General features: G+C 57.3%; 1 protein-coding gene across 1 annotated transcript; it reads right to left on the reverse strand.

Annotated features, from left to right (window-relative positions):
• Positions 1-457: 457 nt before the first annotated feature.
• Positions 458-12,996, reverse strand: BESB_057640 (regulator of chromosome condensation (RCC1) repeat-containing protein; the record flags this gene model as incomplete). The annotated part of the gene is made up of 31 exons (XM_029364199.1): positions 458-808; positions 1,022-1,096; positions 1,290-1,383; positions 1,525-1,593; positions 1,799-2,040; positions 2,371-2,468; positions 2,606-2,654; positions 2,899-3,048; positions 3,188-3,286; positions 3,624-3,675; positions 3,807-3,869; positions 3,983-4,024; positions 4,164-4,226; positions 4,486-4,548; positions 4,707-4,830; positions 5,190-5,278; positions 5,467-5,600; positions 5,821-5,883; positions 6,071-6,095; positions 6,208-6,281; positions 6,450-6,581; positions 6,779-6,878; positions 7,062-9,274; positions 9,517-9,602; positions 9,832-9,918; positions 10,289-10,354; positions 10,620-10,696; positions 10,987-11,062; positions 11,246-11,392; positions 11,784-11,960; positions 12,234-12,996. 31 exons carry the CDS (start codon positions 12,994-12,996, stop codon positions 458-460), a joined length of 5,943 nt encoding a protein of 1,980 aa, XP_029220122.1.
• Between the last annotated feature and the right edge of the window lie 2,155 nt (positions 12,997-15,151).

Consider the following 15,151-nt stretch of genomic DNA (forward strand, 5'->3'; position numbering starts at 1 on the left):
CTAGGAGAGGAACGCTCGCCCTAGCGTTTTGTTTTTTCTGGTGCACAGGCCCTTTTGTGTCACATCAATCGAGTTTAGGCCTCTCGCCACAAATGCAGAGTTCCGTCGAGTTCACGATGTAGCGCCACAGGTAACATGAGCAAAACACGAAAATCCGTACACATCGAGAGCGTTGACAAGTAAATTATAAGACTGCCTGCACCCGCCGTTTGCCTACTCCTCACCCCGCAAATTCAAAATCGAGTCCTCCTCATATAGCGGTTTTTCATAAGTTCCATAGCATGGTCAGGTATGACAGGGCGTGCAACACCACTCAGATCACAACTGACGGACTGCCACAGGATTTTCCGCGGCGGCAGTTCTAGGTTTAGATAGTTTCTTCGCGTGGACGCCTCTCGAGGGTGACTCCCTCGAGAAAACCGTCTCGGCGCGAATGGCGCATGCGCCCCCTAGGGCATCACTGGACGAAGGCCGGCTCGAGGCGGGCGCCGCGGCTGTCCCCACTTCGCCGCCCGGCAGAGGAGAGCTCGCCGGCGAGAGCAAGACGGGAACTTGCGTCTTCTTCTAAGGCTCCTTTGAGGGGAAAAGCAGGCGTTGAGGATCCGTGCTCGACCGAGCAGCCGCTTGTGGTGCTCGTCGTCGGCGAGCGGTCCACAGTCTCTGAACGAACTTGCCGGCGCCGCGCGGCCAGGCGTTCGTTCTGCTTGATCAGGTTCGCAATCCGCTCTTCCTGCTTCGTTAAATCCAGGAGCAGCGCGCTGTTGCGGGTCCTGAGCTGATGCACCTCCGTGCGGCACTCGGTCAATCGCTGAGAAGCCAAGTCACAAAGAAGAAAACACCGGAGAAATTCAGTGGCGAACTGCTCAGAGGTGCCTACCGCCTGAAAATTCTAAGATACTGCATGCCGAATCGAGCTTATCGAGAGAAGGTGGAAAAGAGAGAGCGAACGACGGTTTCTGCAGTGTCACCACGAGGTAGACGTATGCTAGATCCACAGCATCTCTCCCAAGAAGAGCCTTACTCGCTTCGTGATGCCCAGCTCCATCTCGAAGTACTTCTGCTGCTCCAGAAAACGCGCGGTCGACCAGTTTCCAGCCTAAAGCATGGTCAAGATGCATACGAGACAGCGAGTATTTCCGCGCGCGAACACAGGGGCAAACACGCTGCACACTGTCGGCGCCGGAGAGCGCGGGATCGTTTCGGGGCTACAAGCCCCCCACCAAGACAGATACCGCAGTGCCCCTAGAGAAAAGTAGAAATGCGCTCTGCATGCAGCAGTCAGAACGCACCTGCTGAGCTTCTTGCATCTTCTTTTCACTTCGCTCGGCGTCTTGCTGCGTCCGCCGGAGCTTCGCCTCGAGTTCTTCAATCCTTTGCTGAGCCCTGTGGAAAAAGTACACGTCGCCCGACACATGGGACGCATAGAAGGGAGAACACTGAGCACTCAAACGTCCACAGTCTGAGCTGACTGTGATGATTCGCAAGGCACCGCCGTCAGAAGCGACCTGAAGCGTCTCGACTCACTCAAGTTCCTTTTCTTGGCTTTCATTCACCTCAGCCAGGCGACTCTTCAACTCGCGCTCCTTTCGCATCCTGAAACCACCAGTGCACGCACATAACAAGCTCGTCGATTCGCGTTCACCCGATATTTGTTCTTGTTGTGTGTCGGACGGAGCCAGTCAGCCATCACTGAGACCGCCACACACCTCTTCCCCCCAGCGCTGGGGGCGATCGCGGACATCAAGCCAGCGGCACCTGTTTCACTAGTGGCGCAGGAAGCAAAACATTCAGTGCTTACAGGTCGAACAGTTTTTCCCGAATAATGTGGAGCTCGGTATCGACGAAGAGAGCAATGTTCCATTTTTCGCAGACAGAGTGCACTTCTTCGAAGCTCCACGGCGTCGTTGCCTTGGCTTCTGCGAGCGCAAGGAACTCGGTGAATGCCGCCTCAGGCCCGTTTTGAGGTTCGCCGTCCCCCTGAGCCCTCGCGGGCGCCTCGAGATCTCGGTGATGCCGAAGGACTTGGAAGAGCTGATCGAGCTGAAAAAGACCGACACGGACAGACAGTGAGGCAAGTTTGTCTGCAGCCCGTCGCGCGGGCGAGCATTCACCACCCTGTAGAGGGGTGTTGATACAATCCCCCGACTAGAACTCCCAATTTTATCTGATCTGTAATCCCTGGCCTGCCTTACAACAGTTAATCCACTCACAGAATGGATGTAATGTGGGCAACTTTCTGAAATAATTTCTATATAGTTCTACAGAGTGTAGATATGAAACGGTGAATGGTTGCACTCCGGACCTCCGACTGAGACCTGCTGCCTGGCTTGGCGAGCTGCCTGTCGGTCCACGCACAGCGGTTTGACGTACCTGCGATAAGACCACGCGCTCCTTTATCCTCCGCTCTTCTTCGTCCTTTCTCAAGCTCCCCACTTCCTCCTGCAGCGACGCGAGATTCCCTTCGAGTTCTGAGCGCACAAGCAGGCCGAGTCAAGCAGAGAAAACCGTCTTCAAACTGCCTGCATTAGAAGGCTGCCTTCCGGCTCGTGGGTTCCTCTTCTCAGGCTGCGGGTTGCATCGCACGCACGCGAGTCGCCCTTCTCACCTTCTTTCACCGCCTCCACATCTCGCAGCTTTTCCTCCATCTGGCTTCTCTGAACAAACGCAGGCAGCCAAAAACCTCTGCTTCAGGCTGACTTGCTCGCGCCAAACCCGGCGGGCTACGGAAACCGTCCTTTTTTGATGGCATTCGCAACGACAGGAGCAAAATCTGTCGACTAATGGCTGCTGGGCACCCGTGGAAAACGGGGACGTCATCCGTCAGTCTGTCTCTACGGATTTCTTTGTCAGCTGTGGAGCCCGCGGCATCGCAGCGGCGCTTGACGCCATAAGTAGTACCTGCTCGGCAAGAGACTTCAGCTCGTTTCCTTGGCGTTGCTTCACAAGACTCAGCTCCATTTGAAGCTCGTGGATAGCAACCTGCTGCTCTCGCGCCGCGTTCTGGTGGGCGCCGAGGTCGGATTGCAGGGCCTCAACTTGTGCGTTCATCTGAAGAACGGAAGGCGCCAAGAGCAAAGCAGCGAATTTGTCGGAGCTCTTCCACTTTCCTCGAGCTGTCTAACGGTCCAGGGCATTCGACGGGAAAAAACCGCCGATGATGGAGGTTTGTCGAGAGATGTCTCCTTACCTTATCTCTCTGGTCTGAAACCAAGTTCAACTGGGTCGTCAAGCTGCTGCATTCCCTGCAGGGGTGGTCTTCCGCACCTAGTGAGGAGTCTGCTGGCAGCTGAAAGAGACCGCAAAGCAACGCAGCACCCAGGCACGTGACTCACAATATAAACGACGCCTTTGGCGCGGCAGCGTCACCAACGAGGAGGTCGGTTCGCTATGGCTGCAATTACAAGGCTCAGGGTGGCTCAAGGTAGATGTGGTTGCCGAAGCGGCGCGAGAAGAAATCAGGGTCATGAAACTCCTCAGAAACCCCCGCCGACAGCGCACCACCGCGTTCTACGCAACCCTAAACCCTAACACCTAACATGGCGGGTGCGACAGGTAAGCCGTCAGCCCTCGCTGGGGAAAGAAATTCCCCACTCATCGCGGCGGGTCGGCCTCTGCTGTCTCACCTTTCCAATTCTCTGAAGTTCATCTTGTTTATCCGCAAGAGCCTCTTTGCAGCTGCACGCAAAACCCGACACGAGGCAGTCAAAGTGAAAGCAGAGCCGGACGGGGGAGGCGTCAGCGACTGGACAAAGTCGCATGCTGCGGCCGGGCTGCCGAGCCCATTGTAAGGATGAGCTTAGTCTTACCATGAAAGCTCCTCGGTGAGTTCTTCCACTTTCTCCTCGAGCCTCTCAATTGCTTGAAGGTGCCTGCAAAGACAATCGATCCGCCTCAAACAAACGTGTGCATTCCTGTCCGTCCCGCGCTATCCCTTTTGATGCCGTTCCTAGTTCCTGAGCATCAGGCTTTGTGCCGCACTTACTGCGTCTTCGCTGCTTCCGCGCCAGACACGGTTGTTTGCAGCCTGAAAAAAATGAGGCAAAACAATCGTGCTTGCATGTGTGTTAGAGAGCGCACTCTAATCGCAACGAGAAGCTGTCCGTCAGTCTGACCACCAAAACGCGCATCGAACAACCCAATTCCACCGGTGCGGAGACACTTACTCTCGAATCTCGGTCCGGAGTTCTCCCAGAAGAGTCTCTTGTTTTGCTGCTTCATCTCTTGCCCTGCGCAGCAGCGTAGAGGATATCATGGCACGCTCTATCTTTGCGGCTGCGAGTGTTTTTGTGGCTCTAAAAATCGAGGATCCAGTCCCTCAATATTCGAGGCCGCGGTCCCAGCCGCAGCAGCCACCGTGAAGAGGATGTAAAAGATATATATGCAAGGACTTCAATCCAACTATCCCCCCCCTCCTTCCCCCCTCCCTCCAGCACTGCATGAGTGGCAGGCTTAGACTGACTTGCCAGTGCTGTGTGAACAACTCACCGCTGAAGTTCGTCTCGCAGGTCTTCGTTCTCCTCGAGTGCGCGTTTCTTCTCCTCTGCCAAGCTGAAAAGATGCATGCACATCATTCCAAGTGCAACGCAGCGTTAACGTTCGTCCTCGGACGTCGGCACATACATCGGGAGGCTTGGGTCCCGCTGACCCCCTGTGACCGTGCTGCCACGCTGTCTCTTGCCCGGGGCGATGCCAGACGGAGCACTCACCCGTCGAGCTCGCGCTTCTGCCGCGTGTTTGACCGCTTGCTCGCCGCGAAATCGGCCGCAAGCTCGTTCATTGCCACCTCGAGTTCGTCCAGTTTTTCCTCCGCAGCTGCTCGGCGTTGTCGCTCTGCAGGGAAAAAACTCCATCGTGAGAAAGCGCAGGTTCTGTCGCTTCGCCAACATACGGCGAGAAGCGGCCTCACGCCGAGAGGAACAGCTGACGCCACCCCTGGAGAGCGAGGACGCATGGACCCGCGCGCGAGGTCGACGCGGGAATCCACACACGACACGACAGAATTCATCCGCAAACGCCCTGCGTCAAAAACAAGAGACGCCCCTCTTCTCTCTATGCACAAAGGATGCTCTGAGAGTTCGCGGTGGAGACCACACGAGTGAGAACGTGAGACATTGAAATCTAGGCCGCGTGACCCCTCAGCGCGACCGCGGTGTAGGCCGCCGGTTGCTCGCGAATTGTGGTCTCCGTACCGGACTGGAGTCGCGACTGGGTGGCGTCGTCTGCTTGCTCCCTGAGTCGCTTCGTCTCCTCTTCCATTTCCTTTGCTTGGGCTTGGAGCCTGAACCAACACAACGCCAATGCGACCACCGACCAGTTGAGTCTCTATGCTCAATAACAGTTTCTGGGGTGAGATCGCACACGAGAAAACGTGGCAGTTTGCTCCTTACAGCATTGGTCCTGGTACTGCCGGGGGTACTGGGATAGAAACCAAGTGCATGCGGCTCAAATACCCAGTACGAAACTCACCGGTCAATCTCCGTCTGGAGCTCGCTGACTTCCGTTTTGCGCCCGAGTTCGGCCTCCTCCAAGGCCTCCTGAAGCTTTGTGTGAGAGTCGCGCCACTCGCCTATCGCCTCCTCAGCCTGCTTCATCTGCTGCGCCTGTATCGAGGTACATTCCGACAGCGAAAACGTCCGTAATGACTCAAACTTCTCTGTTTGAACGAAGCTTATACGTGGACTCCGAGGGACTGGCACGCTCTGTTGGAGTCGACACACAGAAGCCGGTTTCCTCGCACGCAGAGTCACAGTGGGCGCTGGCAGAGGACTGCAGAGTGTACGCCGCCTGCGGGGTCGAGGGCAGACACACGGGGACGCTCACCTGTTCCTCTTTCTGGTTTCTCAGTTGCTGCCTCAGAGCCGCAGCTTCGCGTTCCAGTCTCTCCTGGATAAAATAAGCACAGGTGGCGACAAATTGACACAGTGGAGGCCCGCGCGAGTGGCATCGGTGCCCTCTGCGTGGAACAGATAGAAGCTTTCACGGCGGGGACCACCCCGGTGCCAGACAGGGTGACCGCCCCCTCTCAGTCTTCGCCGCGCAGCCCCCTTGGCAAGGCAGAAGTGAGGCTCACCTGCGTCGACTTATGTTTCTGGAGACTGCACATGACAGGACACAACACGCTAACGACGATGTCAGGGCTAAATCATGCCGCGAATGCACGAGGGCCTTCTGCTGGGAAGCTGCAGAGCGAGTTTGCGACGGACTTACCTTTGGATTGACTCCTGCGCGGCCGCGAGAGAAAGAGCTATTTTCGTTTTCTCTTGTTCTGCGAATGTCAGCTTCTGCACGCATGCACAAGGGTCAGCGAGGGAAGACGCGTTCAAGCGATCCGCGGGTTAGGAGACGAGGAAGAGAAATCGTGTACCCGAAGTTATCTGAATGCGGTAATTTAATCGAACCAACAGCCATCTGTAAGAAAAGCAAACCAATGAAGTCGCGGAGGGCCTGACCTGGAGCACTTGCGTGAGGTCCTTGTGATTCTGCTGAGCTTCTTCGTCAAGCTCGTCCTGCAGACTCTGAATTCTCTTCTTCTGCACCGCTACAGCTCTTTCGAGGATGCCTTGAGCCTCGGTCGATCTCGCCTGTGGGCAACAAAAAAAGTCCGCAGTCGACAAGGGGATTCATGACACTCGACTCAGGAAGGCTCGTACACGGCGCGAGCGGACATTTACAGAATAAGCAGCGACGACTGATCAGCCGTGATGAATATGAAGCCTGCGACTGACTCCGCGATGCCTGCGGGTTATCTCGTGACGAAGCGGCAAGCGTGATTGCCTACGATTTTTGCGTTGGCGTCTTTCAAGGCTGTCTTCGCCTCTCGCAGTTCTCGGCGCAGCTCTTCCTTTTCTCTCTCCGCTTCCATCATGTCCTCCCGCGCCCTGGTCATAAGGCAAACAAACGGAACGGCGAACCAGATGGGAGGCGTCACCCATTGTGGGGCCTGGTGATATCCCCTGAGCACACCCCGCTTAACAGGAAAAAACTCCACCTGGCAACAACCTGTCTCAAACTCCCACATGGTTCCCTGCACACTCTGCTTCATGTGTGGTTCCCTGACTTACACACACAGTGCGTTTCGAATCTCGCGGAACTCTTTCTGCTTCTTGACCATGTCGGAGACGTCAAACAGACGAGCAAAGTCGGGGTCGGGCAGGAAGGGCGACCCGAGTTGCCGCTGGCGGTAAAGCATCTCTGCATGACTGAAGCAATTCTGGTTTGGCGGGAATGGCGCGTTAGGCGACGGGGCCCAGCCTGGAGTTGTTCCACAAGGGTTTGCCATGTTGCCCAGTGCCAAAGGCCGAGCGCCCGGCTGCCCTTGGACGAGGCCCGTCCGATCGCTCCACTCAGTCGGCGAGTTGGCAGCGAACATTCCTGAGAGCTGTCCGCCAAGAGGCACGGGGGCGAAGGGGGCATGGGAGCCCACACTGTGCTGCTCGTCGGGCTGCTGCACAGAGAGCCTGAAAGGGGGGACATCTGGTGTCGGCGTCCCCACTGCCGAGAGCCGTTGCTGCGGCTGGGCGAACGCAGATGCCAAGTCGTCGGAGAGCTGTTGCGTGGCCTCCAGCTCTGACTGCGCGCCCACTGTCGGGACCACTCGGGGCGCTGCTGCCGGCGTCGGCGAAGCTTCAGGGACACTCGGGACGGATGGAGTGTGCGAGGCTCCTTGAGGCGCCTGCGGAAGCGCCGCACTCTCGTACTGCAGCGGCGTTCGCAGCGACTGCAGGGCTGCCTGCTGACTGCAAGCGCCGTGGAGCAAGGGCCCAACCAGGTGGCTTCCGGCGTGCCCCGCCAGGGTGGGCTGTGGGACTGGAGTGCCCATCGCGCAGCCGGCAGTCGCAGTCCTGGAGCCGGGCAACCCGCCCACTGCGCCCGTGGGGGCGCCCGCAGCAGACCCCAAGGGGTTGTTCGAAGGCATGGGACTTCCGCCAACGTAGACCGAGTTGACGCATCCAAACTCCGGCGTCGAACCGCCGCTGGGAGTTAAGGCGTCGTCTGCAGTGGTCGCCCCCGACAGCTCATCGTCGGCTGCCATTGCAACCGGTTTTTCCGCTTTCTTTGATTCGCCAGTTGGCGCTGGGCATCCCGGCTGTCCTGCCGTCGGCGTCAGCCCACTGGTAGCAGGGACTACAGAGCTGGCGTCCCGCGGCCTGGGTCCGGATTCTGCCGCTTTAGCAGTCACAGCGTGCAGCAGAGACAGCGCGCCCTCAAGGGATCGTCGAAGTTGGCTTTTGGTTTCCACCTGGTGGCAAGAGGCTTCGGCGTTGCCCTGGCGTTCAGAGGTCGCAGTCGACTTACCCGTGGAGGTCCCCGAAGTGGAGTGCGTTTGTTTCTTGTTGCCTTTGCTAGCTTTGGAATCGACGTCGCCGGCGCTGTTTGCGACCGCAGCGTTCGACGCCGCTTTCGCAGCCCGCAGGCAAGGCATCTGCTGCCGAGACGCAAGCGACGCAGAGGCAGACACTCGTTTGCCAGCGGAGCGAGGCGCAGGGCTTGCCGAACGAGCGCGAGGTTTAGTGTCCGCGGTCTTCTGCCGCTGTCCGCAGGATGCCGAAGCAGCCGCCGCCACGCGCTTCGACGCGTTTTTGACGGGGTTGGCCGTTCGCTCGGCAGAGGCTCCCGACGCGGCAGGGGGAGAGGCCTCGCAAGAGTCGCGTTGCGGCTGCTGCTCGATGCACAGCATTGAGACCGTATCCGCGAAAGTTACTCGCTTGCGGGATCTCTCGCTACTCAGTGAGGAGGAGCGCGACGCGCTTGTGTGGTAGCCCTCGGAGAATCGCCGCAGAGCGCTTTTGAGGGGGAGTGGCTGCTCCGAGCTCAGAGCACGCACTGGCGATCCGAGGAAGGCCTCGGCGCTCCCACCTGCAGTTGGTCCTGCAGCCGTACTAGGCCAAGAGAGCGCCGCAGCGCAGTCCTCGACTTGCTTGGCCGCTTGCGAGTCGTCGCCGTCGTCTGTCGGCGGGCCCACAGCGAGGAGGACGCCGGGAGCAGCCGAGAGTTGGGTGACTCCAGACGCGCTCACTCGCGTGCAGCTCGACGTGGACGTGGCAGAGCGAAGCTCAGACAAAGGGGTGACTAAAACGGATTGTTCGCCGCCTTCGTCGGACAGGCAAAAGAGAGCATCGCCGAGGGCAACGTCTCGGAACGCTTGTGAGAAAACCATCGTGGGAGATAGTAAGGAAGTCGTCCCCCACGCAAACAGTTTCTTCTCTTTTGTTAAAGCCACGCTCGCGGCCTGGGCGGCGACGAAGACTGTCTTGTGGCCGGACAGCTCGCACACCTGCAAATCATTTTCACAGCCGAAGGGGACAGCTCGCGAGTCGCGCCTCGCTCAACGTCGCAGAAGGGGAGAGGACTGGCTAAAAAAGCACAGAGCGACACGTCGCGGACACACGGCGAGCACCTCTGCTTTCTCGTGTGCAAGCCCTCTGTGAGCTGAGACCTCCCCTCTCCAGCCCCCTACCAACCTCGCCCTTCCAGGCTCCATTCAGACACCCGCCGTCGGCAGGCTTCGACACCTACCACTTGAGGAGTCCAGCGGTCGTCAGTGTGCCCGAGGCCGAGTTGGCCGCAGTCGTTGCGTCCCCAGGCGTACGTGCTGCCGAGATCTGAAAACAAAAGTCGTGCCCCAGCTCAATGCGCATCTGTTGGCACATGGCGCGTTTCCTGCTGCCGAGTGGGTTCGGCCTCCGTCCTAATCCATAGTTGCGGTGACTAAAGCCGGCGCTGCGGACTCGAAGGCGCGCAGGCCTCCCCGAGAAGGCTTCGCAACGAAGACCGTCCACGTGCTGCCGCGTTCGTGGACCTGGAGTGGACGATGAACGATTGTCGGCGTACCTGTAATCGCTAATGCGTGGTTAGCACCTGCTGCCACGAAGGAGACGCGGCGGTCCTGGAAGTCGATCTTGGTCGGAATCCGAACCACTGGAAGGCATGCACAAAGGCACATGAGCGAGCACAGATCAGGCGGCCCTGCGCAAAGCCGCCTCTTGCCCAAAGCCGACTTGGGCGGCGCCACATGAAGGGCTGGAGAGCCCACGGCCCTCGATGGTCTCATCGGCACTTTGGAGGACATTGCCGACGCGTGCACACTCGTAGAGCCCACAGGCCCACGCATCAGGCACACCGAAGACGTCCCCTAAGGGTGAGGCTACTCTTTTGCCTTCATCAGCTTACAGGTACTCACTGCATTTTCGTCACCGCCCACTGTGGTGCAGCATGCTCAATGCCTTCCGGCCTCTGGCGGTCACACACCGTACTACACTGGGGAGTACTGGGGCTTCGGTGAACCTACCTTTATCTGTGTCGTTTCCGAGGACTCCATGTTCGCCGTCTCCCATGCCGTACAGACGACCATCCTCTGAGGGCAACAAGCGTCGCACAAACGAATCTTTTTTTTTTTTTTTCGTTAAAACGAATAAGAGCTTCAAGAGAAGACGTCGGGAGTATGGAAAAGCAGAGCCAGACGCATCGCTGAGTACGCGCGCGCCAAGAAAACCAGTGTGACATGTGATTCTGAGGCGCATGAGATGTATGTAGACGGCAAGCAGCGAGCGCTTGTCGGTCGCCGTCCCCCCCATCCAAGTCGCCAAAAGAATGAACACACGGCAATCCTCGAAACTTACCCATCACCACGAGAGTGTAGCGGGGGCCGCATGACACTTGCTTTGCCCGGGATGAGAAAAATATCTCTCCAGCCAGTCTGCAAGAAACAGCATGGACATTTTCAATATGCCAGTGACAGGGTCTCAGTGAGGTTTGTGCCTTCTGTTCCGCAATCACCAGATATGCAGAACTTTCCAACAGTCGGCTGGGCAAGAAAAAATCAGGAAGCCTAAAAACTAAACCTGGCAACGGCACTGCGGCCTGCAGTCACATGACACAGTTACGCCAAGTGCTACATGCCTTTATATTGGTTAAAACTGCGGGTATTTTTAATTACAGAAAAAAATGTTTGTTTTGTAACCTTTTCCAAGAAGCACCACATCTTACCGAGAAGAGGAGCTGTCGTCCGCCATGCCTCGCTGCCCCCGTTCGTTTGACCCGTAGGTGAAGACCCGTCCGTTGTCTGATATGCAGCAACGCGTACGCAAGTGCCGCATGACGAGGCGAATAGCCAATCGCTACACGTGTAGAGGGAGACAGCTGGCGTGACATGTAAATTCTTTGCACAAAGCAAACGTGGGAAAAGTTTTCAGTCAAGGTAGTCAAGCTGTGGGAGCGGCAGACGGCAACCAGGAGCCAAACTGACCTGTAATGCAGGCGAGGTGGTTTGCGCCGCACGACACTTGTGTGATTGTCAGCTTCTCAATATTGCCACCCTCCAGAAGTTGTGGGCTGCTGGCGTGGAGGTCTCCGGTGGTTAGATCCCAGTCCCAGCAATAGATTTTGCCGTCCGCTGCGGGGAACACGTCGCGCCACACAATGCACCTTGTGAAAACACAGCCGTTCACGCTTTCGCAAAGGGTGAATATGGCAACAACAGACAGGTGGAGTTACCTACAAGGAGTTCTTATGAAGCCGAAGATAATCCTCTAGCTCGTGCCGTGCTCCAGCCTCCACAGTAGACCCCATGGGTTCTCCGGTGCGTGGCAGTTTCTATTGCATCGCTGTGTAGTGGAGAAAGGACCCTGGTTGATTCATACACAGTATCACGTCCATCCTCAGAAACCGAGCTCCCAGTAGAAGCCCAACGCCAGAAGTGTGTCGCGTCACCTGTTGGCACCGCCCGTCAACCGAGCAGGCCCCCCTCCCCCCCGCTTTCCCTTGTTGTTCTCGCTCTGACTCACCCGCGATGAATGCAGCAAGAGACTGTCCGCATGCGACGGACAGAATGCGCAGATACGAGGAAAACTTGTTGGGCTGCGGAAGCGTAATTCTCTGCGACCCCTGTGCGGTCGTTTCGTCGGAGTTCCGCTGAAAGTTCGTGGACCAGACGTAGACGCAGCTCCCTAGCTCGTCTTCATCTGTAGCGACAGCCAGCAAAAACAGGGTTGCTCACGCATGAGGTCGTGCCAGCGACCGTGCTCCCAATGTGAGAGCCGTGGTGACAGCAGAGGTGAACCAGACCGCAGTGACGTCCGGAAGAAAGCGAGCCCAGGCCCCCGATGGCAGATCGGCTGTCTCTCCGACTCTGCCCCCTGGCACTTTGCCACTCGGGTCTGCACCGCCTGGGCCTCCAACTGTGCGGCGAATAGAGTCCGTGAATTCTGTCAAACGGCTTGGCCAGTCAGACGGACCTTCATCAGCGTATGCCGGCTCCATGGCTCCGCCAGGTTTGTTTGGACCCACTGCGACTTCGTTCACTGTGGCGAAGTTCCGCAGCGGCAGGCCGAAGTCGAGTGCGCTTCCTTTTGCCGACGGGGGAAGCTCGCGAGAAATCTGAAGGGCCCCTGACGGCTCGTCGCAAACGGGTGAGTGCCAGGAGTCTGTAGCCGTCGGGTGCATATGCGTCTCTGCTGCGAGCGAGCTTTGAACCGCTCCGCATGTGGCTAGATTCTGAACGAGAATGGGAGCACAAAGCGGCTGCTGAGGCAGAAGCGCATCGACCAGGGCTTGGGGACGGACTGGCTGCAAGAAGTGGAGAGGCCCAGCGGACTGCGCGGCCCATGCGCCCGCGGACGAGAACGCAGTGTTGACTATGGCTGTAGAGGGCTGGAGAATTTTTGGTGTCTGTTTCTCAGAGTCGCTCTCTCCCGCGGGGGGCGGGACGGAGGAGTCTGGCGACTCCACTGGAACGCTGTCCGCCATGGAGGCCGCGTTCAGCTTCGCCGAATCTTGGGTTTGAGAGTTTAAGGCATCGTCCGCCGAAGACCCGCTGCCCGCGACAGAGCCGGTGTTCACCACGTCGGAGGTAGCGAAAGTCTTGACGTGTGACTCAAAGGCCAGGACAGGCCAGTTTTTCATGTCCCCCGCCTCTTGCATGCTACCTTGAGGACTCAAGACCAAAGGTAAGCCCCCGGAGTCAGTTTTGATCGACGAAATGCTGGGGCATAGAAGCATCAGATTCTGTGAATGCGCAACATATCCGAAAGAATAGCTGACTCGAATGATTGCGCCCCAATTGGAGAAAAGACGGCGGGCGACACCTGAACGTACAAAGAAGCGATGCAAGGCTTCTCGCCGCAGTGGACCGCCCTGACGAAGTGAAATGGTAGCCAACTTGCTCGCCCATGGAGCACGAGGGCCCAGTATTTATGATGACTCACAAGACAGGATCAAAAAAGAATTTTTTGTTCTCGTGTCTCAGTCTGATAAAAGAGAAAGTAAATGCGCCACGCTGAGAACAAAGACACCTGCCGTCGAGGGTTTTCAATACGAGCGCACGCGCACGTTTGGAGACATGCGTCAAACAGACAGGAACCTTTAATATTACAGGTCGAAACTTCTCTCGACGAGCATGTCGCGTTTTTACGTCACAGAGGACCGCTGACTCAGCCATATGCTGCGATTGTTGCTGGGGGGGTGGCTGGGGTCTCGACGCTTTCCTTGATGGATTTCCTGTAGCGGCGGCACACTCCCCGGCCGCCTCTCGAGCACAGGGCTGTAAGACAGGGGGGGGTCCACAGGACATCAGAGTTTTCGAAGCGAGGCCTCAAGCCACACGAGGTGCGCGAAGAGCAATGCAGCTTACAATAGCTGCCCTGGCTCGAAACGGTGCTGCTGTTTCTTCGTGCTGGGACTTCTTTTTCCAAAGGTCCCACCAGGGCGGTGAAGTGTCGTCATGGAAGGAAAGTGCGCAACCATAAATTAGGCGTGTTAGTAGCGCGAGGCACACGGACACGAGACACTAGCGGCACCGCGTGTCGCCTTACGAGACACAGTTGCCCTGGGCATCCCGTTCATCTTCCGTGTCCCGTCCGTCTTCCCTTCATGGAAATGTTAAAAAAAACAGGATGCTTTTTATTCAGCGGGGAAAATGCTTAGGAGGTTGACTCAGAGATCGTAGGGAAGGTCTACGGGTGCTTCCGCCACTCGTTCTGAAGTTCAATCTCCCTCCACCCTTCTCCCTCACCCCCTCCGCTCACCCTCGGCACACGTGCGAAAATGCCTTCACTGCAACCAGTAAATTCGTGTCTCCAGAGCAGTTGGTAAATGTTGATTCCGTGCGCTAGTTTTCCTACCGATCTCGCAGTACCTTTCATTGCGCGTATCTTTTGTATTCTTAACCTACGCTGCTCGGTGCGCCAGGATCGGCAAGCCTGCTGCCGATACCAAGTGCGTTGGCGCACCGACGCCGGAATGTGTGTACAGATGAATGTACGTCATGCGAAAAATCGGAGTTATCTGGGGCCTGTGGTTTCTCATGTGGCGTGGATTGTACGAAGAAGAGGGCATTTGCTTTGAAAGTGGCGCGTTTGGCTTGGGGGTCTATTTTTCTCTTCTGGCCTGTATTCATTTGTCGGCTGGACCCCCGACGGAAAGGTGATAACAGCGGCGGCACCTAGGGTCACTTCTTAAACTAACTCGACTCGCCTTCGTTTGGGTTGAAGGGCGGTCGCGAAACTCCGAGAACGGTGTTGAACGGCAATTGGTTGCTTTCGTCCCCCATGACAACTACAGTGACGCGCCCAATAGTTTCGGGGCTTGAGTGTACGGCGGCCGCATGTGTTTAGTCGTTCCATTATGCATTCTCAAGAGCTAATCACAGAAGAGCCATCAACCCTTTGCCAAAGTGACTTTTCTGCACGATCCGCGGTTCACTCAAGGCGACACAGTACTAACCACCTTTCATGGGTGGTAGCCGTCGCGTCACCGCGAGTCCTTTTCCCGCACCTTACGGAAGAACCTGGCAGTATTCGTTTCACTTGCTTTCAATAAGTATACAGAGAGGCTGGTGTAGCTGCGGGACCCTCCTCCAGTAGTCTCTACGGCTGCCCGCGAGGAGAGAGGGTACGTCCCCGCCCTCGCGGCGCCGGCATGAATCAAGCAGTGTGGCAAGTGAATTCCCACGCTATCTACTATCGGCAGTGTCTGATCCATAAGAGTGTTGCAGCCGCGTATCGCCAAGTCCAGGTGCATTCCTGGAAGTGCCCGCGAACCGTCGCGGCTGCTGGAATTGTATGAAAATGCGACGTTTCGTGTTTCATGGGCGCTTTGGCTATTCTCTTCCCCTTCAACGCGTACCATCTCAGCGCGGAAGAGCCAATGGTCCCCG

The sequence above is a fragment of the Besnoitia besnoiti genome, chromosome IV (genome assembly GCF_002563875.1).
Source record: "Besnoitia besnoiti strain Bb-Ger1 chromosome IV, whole genome shotgun sequence".
NCBI lineage: Eukaryota > Apicomplexa > Conoidasida > Eucoccidiorida > Sarcocystidae > Besnoitia > Besnoitia besnoiti.